This window comes from Pelophylax lessonae, assembly GCF_965119305.1.
Source record: "Pelophylax lessonae genome assembly, chromosome: 5".
NCBI classification, from domain to species: Eukaryota; Metazoa; Chordata; class Amphibia; order Anura; family Ranidae; genus Pelophylax; species Pelophylax lessonae.
The window spans coordinates 24,155,092-24,172,591 of NC_138772.1; the positions used below are offsets into that span (position 1 = coordinate 24,155,092).

Sequence of the window (17,500 nt, forward strand, 5' to 3'; positions counted from 1 at the left end):
GATAGATACAAGCCCTGGTGTGCTATTGGTCAGGTTTCCTCCACTGTCCAATAAGAGTCCTCATTGGCTACAGTGGGGAGATTCCCCAACTCAACAGTCACACCTGAGAACACATGACAGCCTAGCTGAACAATTAAACCCTGCTGATAAGCAGACAAGGTCTCCCCTTTAGGTTACCTAGCACCTACCTGGGAGGGTGATACATGTATAAGAAGTTAGCTAAATTAAAGTGACAAACATCTGTACAGCTCCATGAAACTTGCCATATTCTGTGTAATATAATTATGCATGAAGGTAAACAACCTTCTGTGTGCCCCCTGATACTCACCTGAGCCCCCTCTCAATCCAGCAATGTGCACGGGAGCCTCATCTGTCCCAGGTCTCTCTCTGTCATTCACAGCCATGGACATGTGTGGTTAATTTTGAGCCAAAATTCAGATACATTTTTTGTTATTCAGAAATTTGGATGTATCCGAATTACAATAGTAATGAATTTAAACTGAAATAAGTAAACAATATTCGGCCAAAATTCGAAATGTAATTTGAAATCAAATTTGAAAACCAGAATAGAATGAAACAGAATATAATAGAAAATGATAGACTAGAATACAGTAAAAAAATAACAGATTGGAAAATAAAAGAATATAATTAAATATAATAGAAAATAAAGGAATAGAAAATAAAATGTAATAGAGTAGAATAAAAAAATGACAGAAAATAATAGAAGAGACTAAAAAATAAAATAAGATAAATACTGGAATAGAAGAGAAAAGAATAGAGTAAAAGATAATAGAATGGAAAATAAAAGAATATAATAGAATAGAAAAGAAAAGAATAGAAGAGAATAGAAAAAAAATCTAATAGAAAATAATAAAATAGCATAGAATAGAGTAAAACAGAACAAAATAGAGTAGAGAAAAAAAAAGAATATAATTTAAAGGAATAGAATAGAATAGAAAATAAAATAATAATATAGAAGAGAATAGAATAAACAAAAACAATAGAATAGAATAGCATAAAAAAGAGAGAATATAACCATCTTTCAAAATTAAAATTTCAAATAAAATAAATTCAAATCTAATACAATAGATTAGAACACAATAGAAAAGACTAGAATAGACAAAAACAATAGAATTTAATAGAGTAGAATAAAATAGAAAGACTATAATCATCTTCTAAAATGTGATTTTTGAATAGAATAAATTCAAATTTGAATAGAATAGAAATGAATAGAACAGAAAAGAATAGAATAGAAAAAAACAATAGACTAGAATAGAATAGAATAGAATAGACAAAGTATATAACTGTTTTCATGTTAATGGATGATCATCCGTTGTCATCCATTTTTACATAGAGATGTATTGATGTCCGTTTTTCATCCACCAACGGATGGATGAAAAAAACGGACAAATGGACCGTATGTGTGAAAGGGGCCTTATACAAGCTGTACACTCACTACTTTACATTGTAGCAAAGTGTCATTTCTTCAGTGTTGTCACATGAAAAGATATAATAAAATATTTACAAAAATGTGAGGGGTGTACTCACTTTTGTCAGATACTGTAGCAGTAGGGCAATGAACAGTGTCACTAGGGCAGAGATTGGTGTCAGCAGTTTATTTTTATTATATATATATATATTTCTTCTACTTACCATTTCATTTTTTTATTATTTTTTCCAATATTTTTTTTACAATCTTTTTTTTTTTTTTTGGAAACCCCATTGGGGGGTTTTGGTGAAATGTATTTGAATTTTGCGTCGGTGACACATTATCAAAAAAGGGTTAACCAATATATCCATTCCCCATCCCAGCAAGACTTAGTATATAAAAGCTTTTAGGCTTGCTCTTTCTGGACAAGTGTTATGAAAACCATCCAGGGCTGCTAAAAAGGCAGTACAACCAGTCCTCCTGTACTGAGCCCGGGCCCCATCATTTCAAAAGGGGGACCCGGGCACCTGCTGAGTAGGAGGGCCAGCTATACTGCCTTACCGCAGACACCGATCCTCTTCTGCCTCCCCATGCAGCGCTGCCGGCTTCTCCTCCTCTTCCTCCCTCCGGCTGCACTGCACCATCGTGGCATTCAGTGCTGGGACAAGGTTATCCAGCGCCCAAGGCAAAGATGCCAAACTGCTAGACATGTGCACTTTGTTTTGTTACAAATTGAAATTCTGACAAATTTTCAGTTTTCAGAAATTCGGATGTATCTAAATTTTAGAATTATGATTTGTCCCACGTTTTCTATTTCTCACAACAAACTCCATTATAATAAACCTGAAGAAAAATATAGATAAAAAGAGCAAAGAGACAACACAGAAAAAATAAGATTGCGTGAAAGAAACTTTATTGGCTCAGGTAAGCTCACATCATTTTTAGGTAAAATGAAAAGGAAATCCTGACAGATATTTATCAATTATTTCTCCAGTCACAGATAGAAGGTGTAGAACAGAAGAGGAACTCCTCCAGCTATATAGGGAAACATAGAAGTGTCCATTATTCTGGGTCTTCAGGACGGACATGAAATTTGATGATGGACTTTACTATTCCTTCTGTCGGGTTTACTTGCAGACATCCGGCTATGGAGTCACCGGGTCACCATAGACCTCCAACTCGCACAGGGTCAGAACTTCCTGGCGCCCCGGGATCACCACACTGACATATTGACCCTCCATTCCATTGCAGCAGAAAGTTGTTATAGGATTAGTAAAATCGGAGATCGTCCCGCACCTGTGGAGGACAAATGAGGACCAACACAATGATACAGAAACTGCCAAACTGCAACGTGGGGAGATTTAAGGGGCCCGTAGAAAACATGCATTGCTATGTGGCCTAATAAAGCACAAAAATGTACAATAACCAGAAATAAGCAGAGTGGTTTCTGTGGGACTGACTTAGTATTGCTGGTAACCACTTCACCCCCAGAAGGTTTTACCCCCTTAATAACCAGGCCTTTTTTTGCGATTAGGCACCACGATACTTTAACTGACAATTGAGAGGTCATACAGCGCTGTACCCAAATAAAATTGATGTCCTTTTTTTTTTACCCACAAACAGAGCTTTCTTTTGGTGGTATTTGATCACCTGTGCGATTTTTTTATTGTTTGCGCTATAAACGAGAAAAAGTGACAATTCTGGAAAAAAAAAAAACAATATTTTTTACTTTCTGCTATATAACATTCCCAATTTAAAAAAAAAAAATGTAAAATCAATTTTTTTTCATCATTTCAGGCCAATTTGTATTCTGCTACTTATTTTTGGTATAAAAAAAATCCCAATACCCTGGGCAGCATACGTAAAACCATTTGATGTGTTCCTGGCATTGGACTGAGGGTTAGTCCTTTCTTTCTCCCCCCCCCCATTGACCTCTTGCCTGTTTTTTTCACAGCGTCTTCAGGAGTTGGGCCGCAGGAACCTCCTTTCCCTCTGAGCTTTCCCTCCTCTTTTCTCTCTTCTTTCCTCGCAGTCTGTCTGCCTCCTTTCCCATCTCTTTTGCTTTTTCCTTTTCACTTCATGTTCTACTCTTGGTTTTACTGTGCTTATAGCAATCTGTTGACGATCCTACCTGTTAAGGTCTCTAGGACATGGTCCGGAGCCTCTTTTTCCTATGTCAGTAGGGTTTTGATCGCAATATTTTCACATCTGAAGTTCGGGCCCCTTGCTACATTCACCTAGGGCTGGTAGATAGCATACTTCTAGGTTGTTCTCCTTTGGAGTTTTGGTGTTTGGGTCACTATACGATTACGTAGTTGACACGTGGTGCGCCTCCTCCGAGACACAGTTTGCTCCCTTTTGGGGTGTCTTGGGAGTGGCGCCCTCCTGTTACGGGGGCTATCCCCTGCACCTACTAGATGGTGACCACCTTTTGAGCTATTTTGGTACAAAGGTTTGCCTACTTTTCTCATGACTTAACCCTAGATGTTAAAATTTCATTGATTGTCGTGTACCCACCTAACATTGATGACCTTTATTTTTCAATCATTATTTGTTGTGAAATGGTTTTCATTATTGTACCATTTTGTTATTTGTCCTTGTTATTCTCTAACCTCACCCCCGGCCAGGCAAAGTGACGTACCGGTACGTCACTACTCCTCGCCGCTCTGGCGCGCGCGATGGCTTGATTGGGTTCAGAACTGATCAGTCATCAGGTCCAGGCCAATCATTTTTGGCCTGGACCTGTAGATCGGTTCTGCCCAATCAGATTACATTCTGAGTCTGTGTAATGTAAACACAGGCTCAGAAAAGACGTGTTCTCCCCTCCCATGATCCTTTTTAGATCCAGCATGAGAGGAGAGCACATCTAACTGTAAATACTGCACCAAGCACACTCACATATACTTAGATAGGCACATTTAACCCCCGATCGCCCCCCCCCGTTAACCCCTACACCCCCTGTCACAACACACACTGTATACAGCATATAGCATTTTCCTATATACCTGTATAAGTGTGATTTGTGACCAGGTGTAGCCCTTGCAGCCCCCCCTTTTTCACTTAAAATACCCGCCACCCCCCATAAAGATTTAACCCCCTGATCCCCGCCTGATCACCCCCAGTTAACCCCTTCCCCCCTGTCACATTGCACACTAATACAAACGTAATATACTGTTTTTCTGTATTTTGTATTAGTGCGATTGTGACTTGACTTAGCGCTAGCGACTTAGTTTCTGTCCCAAAGGAGGTTTAGGATCCTCGCCACCCCCCCAATAAAGATTTAACCACCTGATCCCCCCCCCCCCCCCCCACACCCTCTGTCACAACCCACACTGTATACAGTATATAGCATTTTCTTATATACCGGTATAAGTGTGATTTGTGACCAGGTGTAGCGCTTGCGGCCCTCCCTTTTTCACTTAAAATACCCGCCACCCCCCCAATAAAGATTTAACCCCCTGATCCCCCCTTATCCCCCCCTGATCACCCACAGTTAACCCCTTCCCCCCCTGTCACATTGCACACTAATACAAACGTAATATACTGTTTTTCTGTATTTTGTATTAGTGTGTTTGTGACCTGAATTAGCGCTAGCAAGTTAGTTTCTGTCCCAAGTAGGTTTAGGGTCCCCGCCACCCCCCAATAAAGATTTAACCCCCTGATCCCCCCCTGATCACCCCTACACCCCCTGTCACAACACACACTGTATACAGTATATAGCATTTTCTATATACCCGTATAAATGTGACTTGTGACCAGGTTTAGCGCTTGCCACCCTTCCTTTCATCCTTAGGATACCCGCCACCCCCTCCCAATAAAGATTTAACCCCCTGATCACATCTAGTTAACCCCTTCCCCCCTGTCACATTGCACACTAATACACACGTAATATAGTGTTTTACTGTATTTTATATTAGTGTGATTGTGACTTGAGTTTGCGCTAACGAGTTAGTTTCTATCCCAAAGGAGGTTTAGGGTCCCCACCACCCCCCCCCCAATAAAGATTTAAACCCCTGATCCCCCCCTGATCACCCCCAGTTAACCCCTTTATTGCCCTGTCACAGTGTCACTTTATAGAGTACAGTTTTTTTTCTGATCACTATTATTAGTGACACGGGTAACATTAGCTAGTGTTAGCGTGAGTCTAAGATAGCGCAGATCTCCGGCGCATAGTTAGAAATAACCCCTTGATTACCACACACACGCACACGCACGCACACACACTTCCATTACTAGTATAGTGTTTGAACAGATCAATATCTGATCTGATCAGAACTATACTACCGTCCCCATAGTTTAGGGTTCCCAAAACAGGGTGTTTGCACGATCAGCACTGATTCCTGCCAGCACCTGCGTTTAACCCCTCTGCTCAGCCCACCCCACCCAGGAAAGTGTAGTAATCAATAGATTACTGTCACTTACAAAAAAACACAACACACAAAACCGCTGTGTTAGCAGGGTCAAGCCTGATCCCTGCTAGCATTAGCAGTTTTTTTTGGTAGCACTTGAAATAGTTCTTGACAACCAGGTGCTTTTATTACCTGTGAGTCGCACTACTGTACCGGTAAATTTAGTTACCAAAATGACCAAACGTTGGTACAGTAGTGAAGAGTTATATAGTATACTGGCCATGTCAGATGATAGCGATGGGGAAGCTACACTGGCAGAATCAGGGTCAGTATACGAACCTGATGACGGCAGAGGCTCCCTGACAGATAGCTCCAACGACGGATGGGTCCCTGTTAGACCCAGGTGTACCCGACCCCATTCTAGAGTTGTTGAGATGCAGGAATCGCAGGGTGCTCGTATAGAGCAGAGTGTCGATACTACGGCCGCTCATCCTTCTGGTGACCTGGCAAGCACCAGCGGCCTAGTACACCCTGGACCTAGTACAACCAGCACTGCAGTAACACTTGGTGATGTGGCGAGTCCCATAAGTGCAGTTGAAGCTGGTGCGGTGGCTAGCACAAGTAGTGGCCCGCAGCCACCGCATATTCGAAGACAGGCCCGTAGAGCCCATAGTGCCCTTCCTGATGCTCTGGCATATCCCAATTGGCAACCCACTGATTCTACAGCGCCAGTACTTTCCCCCATTCACTGCCCAACTTGGAATCCATGTGGAGACAGCTGGTTTTACGCCCCTGAACTTTTTTGAGCTGTTCTTCACGGAAGATCTTTACGCATCTATTGTGGATCAATCAAATTTATACGCACAACAATTTATCGCCGCCAACCCAAATTCGCCCCTTGCCAGACCATTCGGCTGGAAACCTATAACGGTTCCCGATTTTAAAATCTTTCTGGGCCTTTCCCTCCACATGAGCATAACCAAACAGAGTGAATTGCAGCTATATTGGTCCACTAGCCCACTTCACCATATGCGCGTGTACTCTGCCTCCATGTCCAGGGCGAGATATGAGCAAATTCTGCGATTTATGCATTTCAGCGACAATGAAATTGGTCGTCCTCGGGGAGACCCTGCATATGATCGGCTCCACAAAATTTGGCCCCTCATAGACCACTTCAATCAGAGGTTTGCAGCCTTGTTTACCCTCGAACAAGTCTGCGTTGACGAGTCCCTGATTAAATTTACTGGCCGCCTTGCTATGAAACAGTACCTGCGTGCCAAGTACGGGGTCAAGCTGTATAAACTGTGTGACAGGGCCACAGGTTATACAGTTAGTTTCCGGGTCTATGAGGGAAAAGATAGCTGTGTGGAACCCCCCAACTACCCAGACTATATAGGGAGCAGCGACAAGATAGTTTGGGACTTGGTGTCACCCTTATCCGGAAAGGGGTACCATTTGTACGTGGACAACTTCTACACAAGCGTGCCACTATTTAGTCACCTTCTTGAATTACAAATTGGCGCATGTGGCACCGTGTGACCTAATCGCCGGGGCTTCTCCCAATGGCTTGTAAATTCCCATCTTAGTCGGGGGGCGAGAGCCTGCTTGAAAACGGACAAATTGCTTGCAGTGAAGTGGAGGGATACACAGGATGTTTATTTTCTGTCCTCCCTTCACGCAGACACGACGATCCAAATTCCTACGGCAACTGGTGTTATGGAGAAATCACTCTGTGTCCACGAATATAACCTTAATATGGGAGGGGTGGACCTTAACCACTTTACCACCGGAGGATTTTCCTGCTAAAAGACCAGGGGTTATTTTGCGATTTTTTACTGCGTGACTTTAACGGACAATCGCGCGGTCGTGCGACGCTGTACCTAAACGAATTTCACGTCCTTTTTTTCCCACAAACAGAGCTTTCTTTTGGTGGTATTTGATCACCTGTGCGATTTTTTGATCACGCGCTATAAACAAAAAAAGAGCGTAATTTTTGCAAAAACAACAATATTTTTCACTTTTTTTTATATGAAATTCCCCCAAAAAAAAATGTAAAAATCAAAATTTTTTAAAATTTTCGGCCAATTTGTTTTACGCTACCTATGTTTGGTAAAAAAAATCGCAAAAAGCGTATTTTGATTGGTTTGCGCAAAAGTTATCGCGTTTACTAACAAAGGGAAAGATTTTTGTCATTTTTGGTGTTTTTTTTTTTAACGAGTAATGGCAGCGATCTGCGATTTTTTTTGCGGTACTGCGACATTGCGGTGGACAGATCGGACCCTTGACTGACATTTTTGACACTTTTGGGGGTACCAGTGACATTACTGCAGTAATCAGTGCTATATATATGCACTGTTACTGCAAAAATGACACTGGCAGGGAAGGGGTTAACAGTATTGGACAGGGAGGGGTTAAGTGTGTCCTAGGGGCGTGATTCTAACTGTGTAGGGACAGGTCTACTAGTGTAAAAACAAAGATCAACAGTTCTACATAGTAGAACTGTTTGATCTTCACTTTTACACAGGGAGAACTGACAGGTGGCTTGTTTACACAAGCCGCTCTGTCTTTCTCCCGCTGTAGCGGCGATCGTAGTGTGACCGGCGGACATCGGGTCCGCCAGTCACACTCCCGCACTCCTCCGTGAACGAGCCTCGGCGGGCGCGCGCCTCGGCGGGCGCGCGCCCGCCCGCTATTGGCTCTGGAAGGAGTGACAGGCGAGCGACGTAGACCTACGTCACTCTGCCTGGCCGGGGCCGACTGCCGCAGTAAATATACTGTGCGCAGTCGGCAAGCGGTTAACGACCAGCTTTTGGCGCCGTATTTAGTTGCCCGTAAAGCTAGACGCTGGTACAAAAAAGTGTCTGTTTATTTATACCAATTGGCTATGCTGAACGCCTTTGTCCTATACAGGGCGTCAGGACCAACTGGATCCTTCCGGGAATTCCAGGAAGCGATCATCCTTGCCTACCTGTACCCAGGAGGTATGCCTGCCCAACTTCCCCTTCCAGATGCAGTGAGCCGGCTGCATGAGAGATATTTTCCACATGTCCTCCCGAGTACCCCTACCCAAAGATACCCCCAAAGAAGATGTCGTGTCTGTAGCAGGCACGGATGTAGGCATGACACCCGCTATTATTGTCCCAAATGTCCTGACCAACCTGGTCTCTGCACCGGGGAATGTTTCGAGCGCTACCATACACTAGTGGAGTTTTAGTGTAGGGTACAGCACGACACAGTGTAGGACACACAAACACAAGGTCTCGAAAGATGTTCGATGGCTATCGACATTTTGAGAGACCCAAGCTGGAAAATCGCAGTTCAGAGAAAAAAACAGTTAGAAAAAAAATAAAAGAATCCAAAAACAGTTGTTGTGTCAGTCATTTTATATGTTCTTCTACTCTTCTTACTGTACTTTTACTGTACTTTGTTTGTTTTTCATTCTTTTGTTAACCTGTTTCTCTTGCAGGTACTCGTCGGCTGCCACATTGATTTTATATATTCTAAAACAAACAGTGTTTGCGAACAGCATATATGGATATCTTTGCTGGCAGCAGCTGTGGTGATTTTCTGATTTCAGCACTGCAGTTAAAATACAATTTAGGTATACATGGATAGTGTCGTGTATACCCATCATTAAATTCAGTGGGTGGTTGTTTGGGCTGTTAATGATGAGTAGCAATATTCCTGTGCTGATTTCTGATAGGTTCTCTTTTTTTTTTCGTTCAGCCCACAGGCTGCATGAAAAAAAGAAAAACCTACACTATATGCCAAACAAGGACCAGCAATGTACTGGTACATTGCTGGAATTTGAGTGGTTATACCAGGATGATGCCTGCAGATTTAGGCATTATCTTGGTATTGTTTTTTACAGCCAGCGGTTGGCTTACATGTAAAAGCAATCCTAGCAGATAATTGGCTGCTAGACTGCTTTTACATGCAGTGGGAGGGGACGTACGTAGTTTGTTGCCGCTGCACAGGCGTTTTTTAAAGCATGTCATGTTTGGTATCTATGTACTCGGCATAAGATCATCTTTTAAATTTTAACAAACAAATTGGAATTATATAGTGTATTTGTGCAATAAATTAAAAAAAAATGTATTTTTTTCGCAGAAATTGCGTTTGGAAAATCTGTGCGCAAATATCGTGTAACAAAAAAATTTGCAACATTCACCATTTTATTCTATAGGGCCTCTGTTTTAAAGAAATATATAATGTTTGGGGGTTCAAAGTAATTTTCTAGTGAAAAAAAAATATTTTTTCATGTAAACAAAAAGTCACAGAAAAGGCTTGGTTTTCAAGTGGTTAGAAGAGTGGGTGATGTGTGGCTAAGAATGAGCATAAAATGCCAGGACAGTTCAAACACCCCCCAAATGACCCCTTTTTGAAAAGTAGACACCCAAAGCTATTTGCTGATAGGCATATTGAGTCCATGGAGTATTTTATATTTTGTCCTAAGTTTCAGGAAGATGACAATTTTTTGTTTTTTTTTTGTTTTTTTTTTTACAGAAAGTTGTCACTAAATGATATATTGCTCACGCATGCCATGGGAATATGTGAAATGACACCCCAAAATATATTCTGTTGCTTCTCCTGAGTACAGGGATGTGTGAGACTTTTTGGGAGCCTAGCTGTGTACGGGACCCCGAAAACCAATCCACATCTTCAAGTTTTCTAATGGCGTAAATTGCTTATTTTACCTCTGCACTACCTGTTACAGTTTCAGAGGCCCTGAAATTTCAAGATAGCACAAAATCCCCCCAAATGATCCAATTTTGCAAAGTAGACACTCTAAGCTATTTGCTGAGAGGCATGGTGAGTCCATGGAATATTTTATATTTTGCCACACACGTTTCGGGAAAATTATTATTTCTTTTTTTTTTTTGTTGTTGTTTTTTTTACACAAAGTTGTCAGTAAATGATATATTGCTCACACATGCCATGGGTATATGTGAAATGACACCCCAAAATAAATTCTGCTGCTTCTCCTGAGTACAGGGATACCCCATGTGTGAGACTTTTTGGCAGTCTAGCCGGAAAACCAATCCGCACCTTCTGGCTTTCTAAGGGCGTAAATTGTTGATCTCACTCCTTACTACCTATCACACTTTTGAAGACCATGAAATGCCAAGATGGCACAAACCCCCCCCCAAATGACCCCATTTTGCAAAGTAGACACTCCAATCTATTTTCTGAGAGGCATGTTGAGTATTTTGCAGCTCTCATTTTTTTGGAAAATGAAGAAAAAACAGGAAAATGCATTTTTTTTCCTCTTTTTTCAATTTCCAAAACTTTGTGACAAAAAGTGAGATCTGAAAAACTAGCTTAGGGTGTCTACTTTCCGAAAAGGGGTCATTTGGGGGGGGGGGGGGTTATGCTGTCTTGGCATTTCATGGCCTCCGAAACTGTGATAGGTAGTCAGGAGTGAAATCAACAATTTACGCCCTTGGAAAGCCTGAAAGTGGGGATTGGTTTTCGGGGTCCTGTACTCAGCTAGACTGCAAAAAAGTCTCACACGTGGGGTATCCCTGTACTCAGGAGAAGCATTAGAATGTATTTTGGGGTGTCATTTCACATATACCCATGGCATGTGTGAGAAATATATAATTTACTGACAACTTTGTGTAAAAAAAAAAAATAAATAAATATAAATAAATATATATATATATATATATATATATTTCCGGAACTTGTGGCAAAATATAAAATATTCCATGGACTCACCATGCCTCTCAGCAAATAGCTTGGGGTGTCTACTTTCCACAATGGGGTCATTTGGGGGGGTTTTGTGCTATCTTGGAATTTTAGGGCCTCCGAAACTGTGACAGGTAGTGCAGAGGTGACATGCACAATTTACGCCATTAGAAAACCTGAGAGTGTTGATTGGTTTTCGCGGTTCTGTACACAGCTAGGCTTCCAAAAAGTCTCACACATGGGGTATCCCTGTACTCAGGGGAAGCATTAGAATGTATTTTGGGGTGTCATTCCACATATACCCATGGCATGTGTGAGCAATTTATCATTTAGTGACAACTTTGTGTTGAAAAAAAAAAATAAATAAAAAATAAAATGTAATTTTCCCGAAACTTGTGGCAAAATATAAAATATTCCATGGACTCACCATGCCTCTCAGCAAATAGCTTGGGGTGTCTACTTTCCAAAATGGGGTCATTTGGGGGGGTTTGTGCTATCTTGAAATTTCAGGGCCTCCGAAACTGTGATGGGTAGTGAGGAGTAAAATCAAAAATTTACGCCATTAGAAAACCTGAAGATGGTGATTGATTTTCGGGGTCCCGTACACAGCTAGGCTCCCAAAAAGTCTCACACATGGGGTATCCCCATACTCAGGAGAAGCTACAGAATGTATTTTGGGGTGTCATTCCACATATACCCATGTCATGTGTGAGAAATGTATCTTTTAGTGACAACGTTGGGTTAAAAAAAAAAATAAAAATAAAAATTGTAATTTTCCCAAAACTTGTGGAAAAATATAAAATATTCCATGGACTCACCATGCCTCTCAGCAAATAGCTTGGGGTGTCTACTTTCCAAAATGGGGTAATTTGGGGGGGGGGGGGTTTGTGGTATCTTGACATTTCAGGGCCTCCTAAACCGTTATAGGTAGTGAGAAAATGCAATGAAAAATGATCGCCCTTTGAAATTCTGATGATGGTGATTTGTTTTTGGGCTCCCGTACACTGCTAAGCTCCCAAAAAGTCTCACATATGTGGTATCCCTGTACTCAGGAGAAGCAGCAGAATATATTTTGGGGTGTAATTACACATATACCCATGGTATGTGTGAGCAATATATCATTTCAATGACAACTTTGTGTAAAAAAAAAAAAAAAACATTTTTTTTTAGTCATTTTTCAAACACCTGTGACAAAAAAATTAAATATTCAATTAGCTCAACATGCCTCTCAGGACATTCCTTAGGATGTCTACTTTCCAAAAAGTGGTAGTTTGGGGGGGGGGGTAGTTTGTACTGCCCTGCCATTTTAGCACTTCATGAAATGAGATAGGCAGTCAGAAATTAAAGCTGCGTAGATTTCAGTATTTACACCATAGTTTGTAGACGCTATAACTTTTTTTGCGCAAACCAATAAAAATACGCTCATTGACTTTTTTTTTGTCAAAGACATGTAGCTAAATACATTTTGGCCAAAAAATATGACATAAATTGAGTATATTGGATATTTTTTTAAAGACAAAGTTGAAAATGTCATTTTTTTGCAAAATTTCCACTCTTTTTTTATTAATATCGCAAAAAATAAAAAGCGCAGAGGTGATCAAATACCACCAAAAGAAAGCTCTGTTTGTGGGAAAAAAAGGAACGTAAATTTGGTTTGGGTACAGCACTGCATGACCGCGCAATTGTCAGTTAAAATCACGAAGTGCCAAGTTGAAAAAAGGGGTCTGGTCAGGAAGGGGGTAAAATCTTCCAGGGCTTAAGTGGCTAATAAAAATTTACTGAAAGAAAAAAAAATCCCAATAAGTGCGATACGGCACTGCTTTACTTCAACTGACAATTGCACGGACGTGCGATGCTGTACCCAAATAAAATTGATCGCCCATAAATAGAGCTTTCTTTTGGTGGTATTTGATATTTGATCACCTGTGTGTTTTTTTTTTTTTTTGCGCTATAAACAAAAAAAAAATACAGTTTTGAGAAAAAAAACTATATTTTTTTCTTTCTGCTACAAAACATATCCAATAAAAAAAATCAAATTTCTTCATCAATTTAGGCGAATATGTATTCTGCTACATATTTTAGGTAAAAAGAAATCCCAATAAGCGTATATATTGATTGGTTTGTGCAAAAATTATTGCGTCTACAAACTATGGGATAGATTTATGGAATGTTTACTTTTTTTTTTTTACTAGCAATGGCGGTGATTAGCGATTTCTAACGGGACTGCGACATTGCAGCGGACAAATCTGACACGGGGTGACACTTTTTCAGGACCAGTGATACCAATAGAGTGATCAGTGCTAAAAAAAAAATATGACACTGGCATGGAAGGGGTTAATATCAGGGGCGATCAAAGGGTTAAGTGTGCTCCTAGGGAGTGCTTTTTTAACTATGTGGGGGGTGGCCTAACTGGAGGAAGACAGAGATCCGTGTTTCTGCTTGGCAGAAACACAAGATCTCCATCTTCCTCTCCGAGCAATCGGCGGGTCCCGGCGGACATCGCATCCTCCAGACCCGCTGTGTCCAATTGTGCCACAGACCCGAGCACGAGGTGACTTACAGGCACGTCGAGGAGGGCCACCCCGCTGCAGTATATATGCGTGGGGCGGTCCTCAAGTGATTAAACTAAACCTATTTAACCATTTGATTCTCCCACCCAGAGGACTCAAGGGGGTCGTCATATTCCGCATGTTTTATCCTTTAGATTTTGTAGTCTACCCTAACATAATAAATATCATGTAAAATGTAGAAACGATCCGCGCTAACAGTGCAAAAACCCTAAAAAACAGCAGCTAGCATCACATTTGTTGATTACAAATAATTCCATGATTATTAATAACATGCAGCGCTTGATTAAAAATAAAAACATATAAATTATTATAAAAAAGGCCTCAAAGGAACCAGCCAAAGGAGAGATGATCCCAGCACCGGCTTTAGTGTGAGGGAGGGAACCACACAACACCACTGTGATCAGGCAATTCTCCTTACCAGAAGGAGTGGACCCTCAAATGATAAAGTGGTCAGACTCGCTTAGTAGGCATCAGATGTTAACCTAAATCCGAAGGAGATATAACCACATCGCATGGAAACCTTCAACATGGATTAGGGAGCCAGTGCTCTACTGTACAGGTGACCGTCCAGGTCTCCAGTAACCAATATCAAAGCACACATCCTCATTCAATGCTATTATGGTTAATCTCATAAAAGTATAAAAAATACCCTAGTGCAATATGTTCTAAAACTGATAGTATTTGTTGATTTAATGCACACTCCTGTGTAATACAGACAGTAAGCACTTCACATAAACAATCAAAAGGCTGTGGCATCCAGCGTGTTTCGTCATGAAGTTACGTCAACATATGTTATATGTTTCTATTTTTAACCAAGCGCTGCATGTTATAATTAATATTAAACATCATATTATATAGCAGAACTGTAAAGCTCAAAGTTAAAGTTTGCTTTATTCCTCTTTCAATTTCCGTGCACTCTGTTTAAAAAAATATATATAAACTGTTAAAAATACGGCTTGGATTGACAGAATAACAAATTGGTACAATGGGGACTTGACAAAAATGAATGTGAGTAATGTGAGTGTTTCATGCCTGCACAGTGAATGCTAATGTCATCCAGATCATCTGATGTCATTGTTTTGGGGATTCATTTTGGGAGGGAATTTTTTATTATTTCTAATATATACATTTATATTATATATATATATATATATATATATATATATATATATATAAAATACACAGTATCTCACAAAACTGAGTACACCCCTCACATTTTTGTAACTATTTTATTCTATCTTTTCATGTGACAACACTGAAGAAATGACACTTTGCTACAATGTAAAGTAGTGAGTGTACAGCTTGTATAACAGTGTAAATTTGCTGTCCCCTCAAAATAACTCAACACACAGCCATTAATGTCTAAACCGCTGGCAAGAAAAGTGAGTACACCCCTAAGTTAAAAGCTTCCAAATTGGGCCCAAAGTGTCAATATGTTGTGTTGCCACCATTATTTTCCAGCACTGCCTTAACCCTCATGGGCATCTTTGAGGTGTGCTTGGGGGTCGTTATCATGTTGGAATACTGCCCTGCAGCACAATCTTCGAAGGGAGGAGATCATGCTCTGCTTCAGTATGTCACAGTACATGTTGGCATTCATGGTTCCCTCAATGAACTGTAGCTCCCCAGTGCAAGCAGCACTCATGCAGTCCCACCACCATGCTTGATGGTAGACAAGACACACTTGTCTTTATACTCCTCATCTGGTTGTCGCCACACGCGTTTAAACCATCAGAAACAAATAAGTTTCTCTTGGTCTTATCAGACCACAAGACATGGTTCCAGTAATCCATGTCCTTAGTCTGCTTGTCTTCAGTAAACTATTTGCAGGCTTTCTTGTGCATCATCTTTAGAAGAGGCTTCCTTCTGGGACAACAGCCATGAAGACCAATTTGATGCAGCATGCGGCATATGGTCTGAGCACTGACTGGCTGATCCCCCACCTCTGCAGCAATGCTGGCAGTACTAATACATCTATTTCCCAAAGACAACCTCTGGATATGACACTGAGCACATGCACTCAACTCCTTTTGTCGACCATGGCGAGGCCTGTTCTGAGTGGAACCTGTCCTGTTAAATCGCTGTATGCTCTTGGCCACCGTGCTTCAGCTCAGTTTCAGGGCCTTTGCAATCTTCTTATAGCCTAGGCCGTCTTTATGTAGAGCAACAAATCTTTTTTTCAGATCTTCAGAGAGTTCTTTGCCATGAGGTGCCATGTTGAACTTCCAGTGACCAGTATGAGAGAGTGAGAACGATAACACCAAATTCACACCTGCTCCCCATTCACACCTTAGACCTCGTAACACTAACGAGTCACATGACACCGGGGAGGGAAAATGGCTAATTGGGCCCAATTTGGACGTTTTCACTTAGGGGTATACTCACTTTTGTTGCCAGCGGTTTAGACAATAATGGCTGTGTGTTGAGTTATTTTGAGGGGACAGCAAATTTACACTGTTATACAAGCTGTACACTCACTACTTTACATTGTAGCAAAGTGTAATTTCTTCAGTGTTGTCACATGAAAAGATAGAATAAAATATTTACAAAAATGTGAGGGGTGTACTCACTTTTGTGAGATACTGTATACTATATTGCCAAAAGTATTGGGACGCCTGCCTTTACACGCGCATGAAACTTATTGGCATCCCAGTCTTAGTCCGTAGGGTTTAATATTGAGTTGGCCCACCCTTTGCAGCTATAAGAGCTTCAACTCTTCTGGGAAGAATGTCCACAAGGTTTAGGAGTTTATCTATGGGAATGTTTGACCATTCTTCCAGAAGTGCATTTGTAAGGTTATGCACTACTCGCAAATATTGTTCACAAATCTGTCTTAGTGAGCACTTCTCCTTTGCCGAGATAATCCCTCCACCTCACAGGTGTGGCATATAAAGATGCTGATTAGACAGCATGATTATTGCACAGGTGTGCCTTAGGCTGGCCACAATAAAAGGCCGCTCTAAAATCTGCAGTTTTATCACACAGCACAATGCCACAGATTTCGCAAGTTTTGAGGGAGCGTGCAATTGGCATGCTGACTGCAGGAATGTCCACCAGAGATGTTGCCCGTGAATTGAATTTTTATTTCTCTACCATAAGCCGTCTCCAAAGGCGTTTCAGATAATTTGGCAGTATATCCAACAGGCCTCACAACTGCAGACCACGTGTAACCACACCAGCCCAGGACCTCCACATCCAGCATCTTCACCTCCAAGATGGTCTGAGACCAGCCACCCAGACAGCTGCTGCAACAATAGGTTTGCATAGCCAAAGAATTTAAGCACAAACTGTCAGAAATGGTCTCAGCAAAGCTCATCTGCATGCTCGTCATCCTCATCGGGTTCTCAACCTGACTGCAGTTCATCGTCGTAACCGACTTGAGTGGGCAAATGCTCACATTCGATGGCGTCTGGCACTTTGGAGAGGTGTTTTCTTCATGGATGAATCCCAGTTTCACTGTC

At 41.2% G+C, this 17,500-nt stretch overlaps 1 protein-coding gene across 1 annotated transcript in view; it reads right to left on the reverse strand.

Moving 5' to 3' along the window:
* The window catches only part of LOC309555552 (fucolectin-like), a gene marked incomplete at its 3' end in the record, with an annotated part of 38,592 nt that overhangs the window by 1,070 nt on the left and 20,022 nt on the right, over positions 1-17,500 (reverse strand). The window contains exons 3-4 of the mRNA XM_082257617.1: positions 2,587-2,725; positions 2,251-2,272 (exon numbers count right to left, since the gene is read on the reverse strand). Of these exons, the coding sequence (XP_082113743.1) occupies positions 2,251-2,272; positions 2,587-2,725 (161 nt within the window). The remainder of the gene's footprint in view (positions 1-2,250; positions 2,273-2,586; positions 2,726-17,500) is intronic.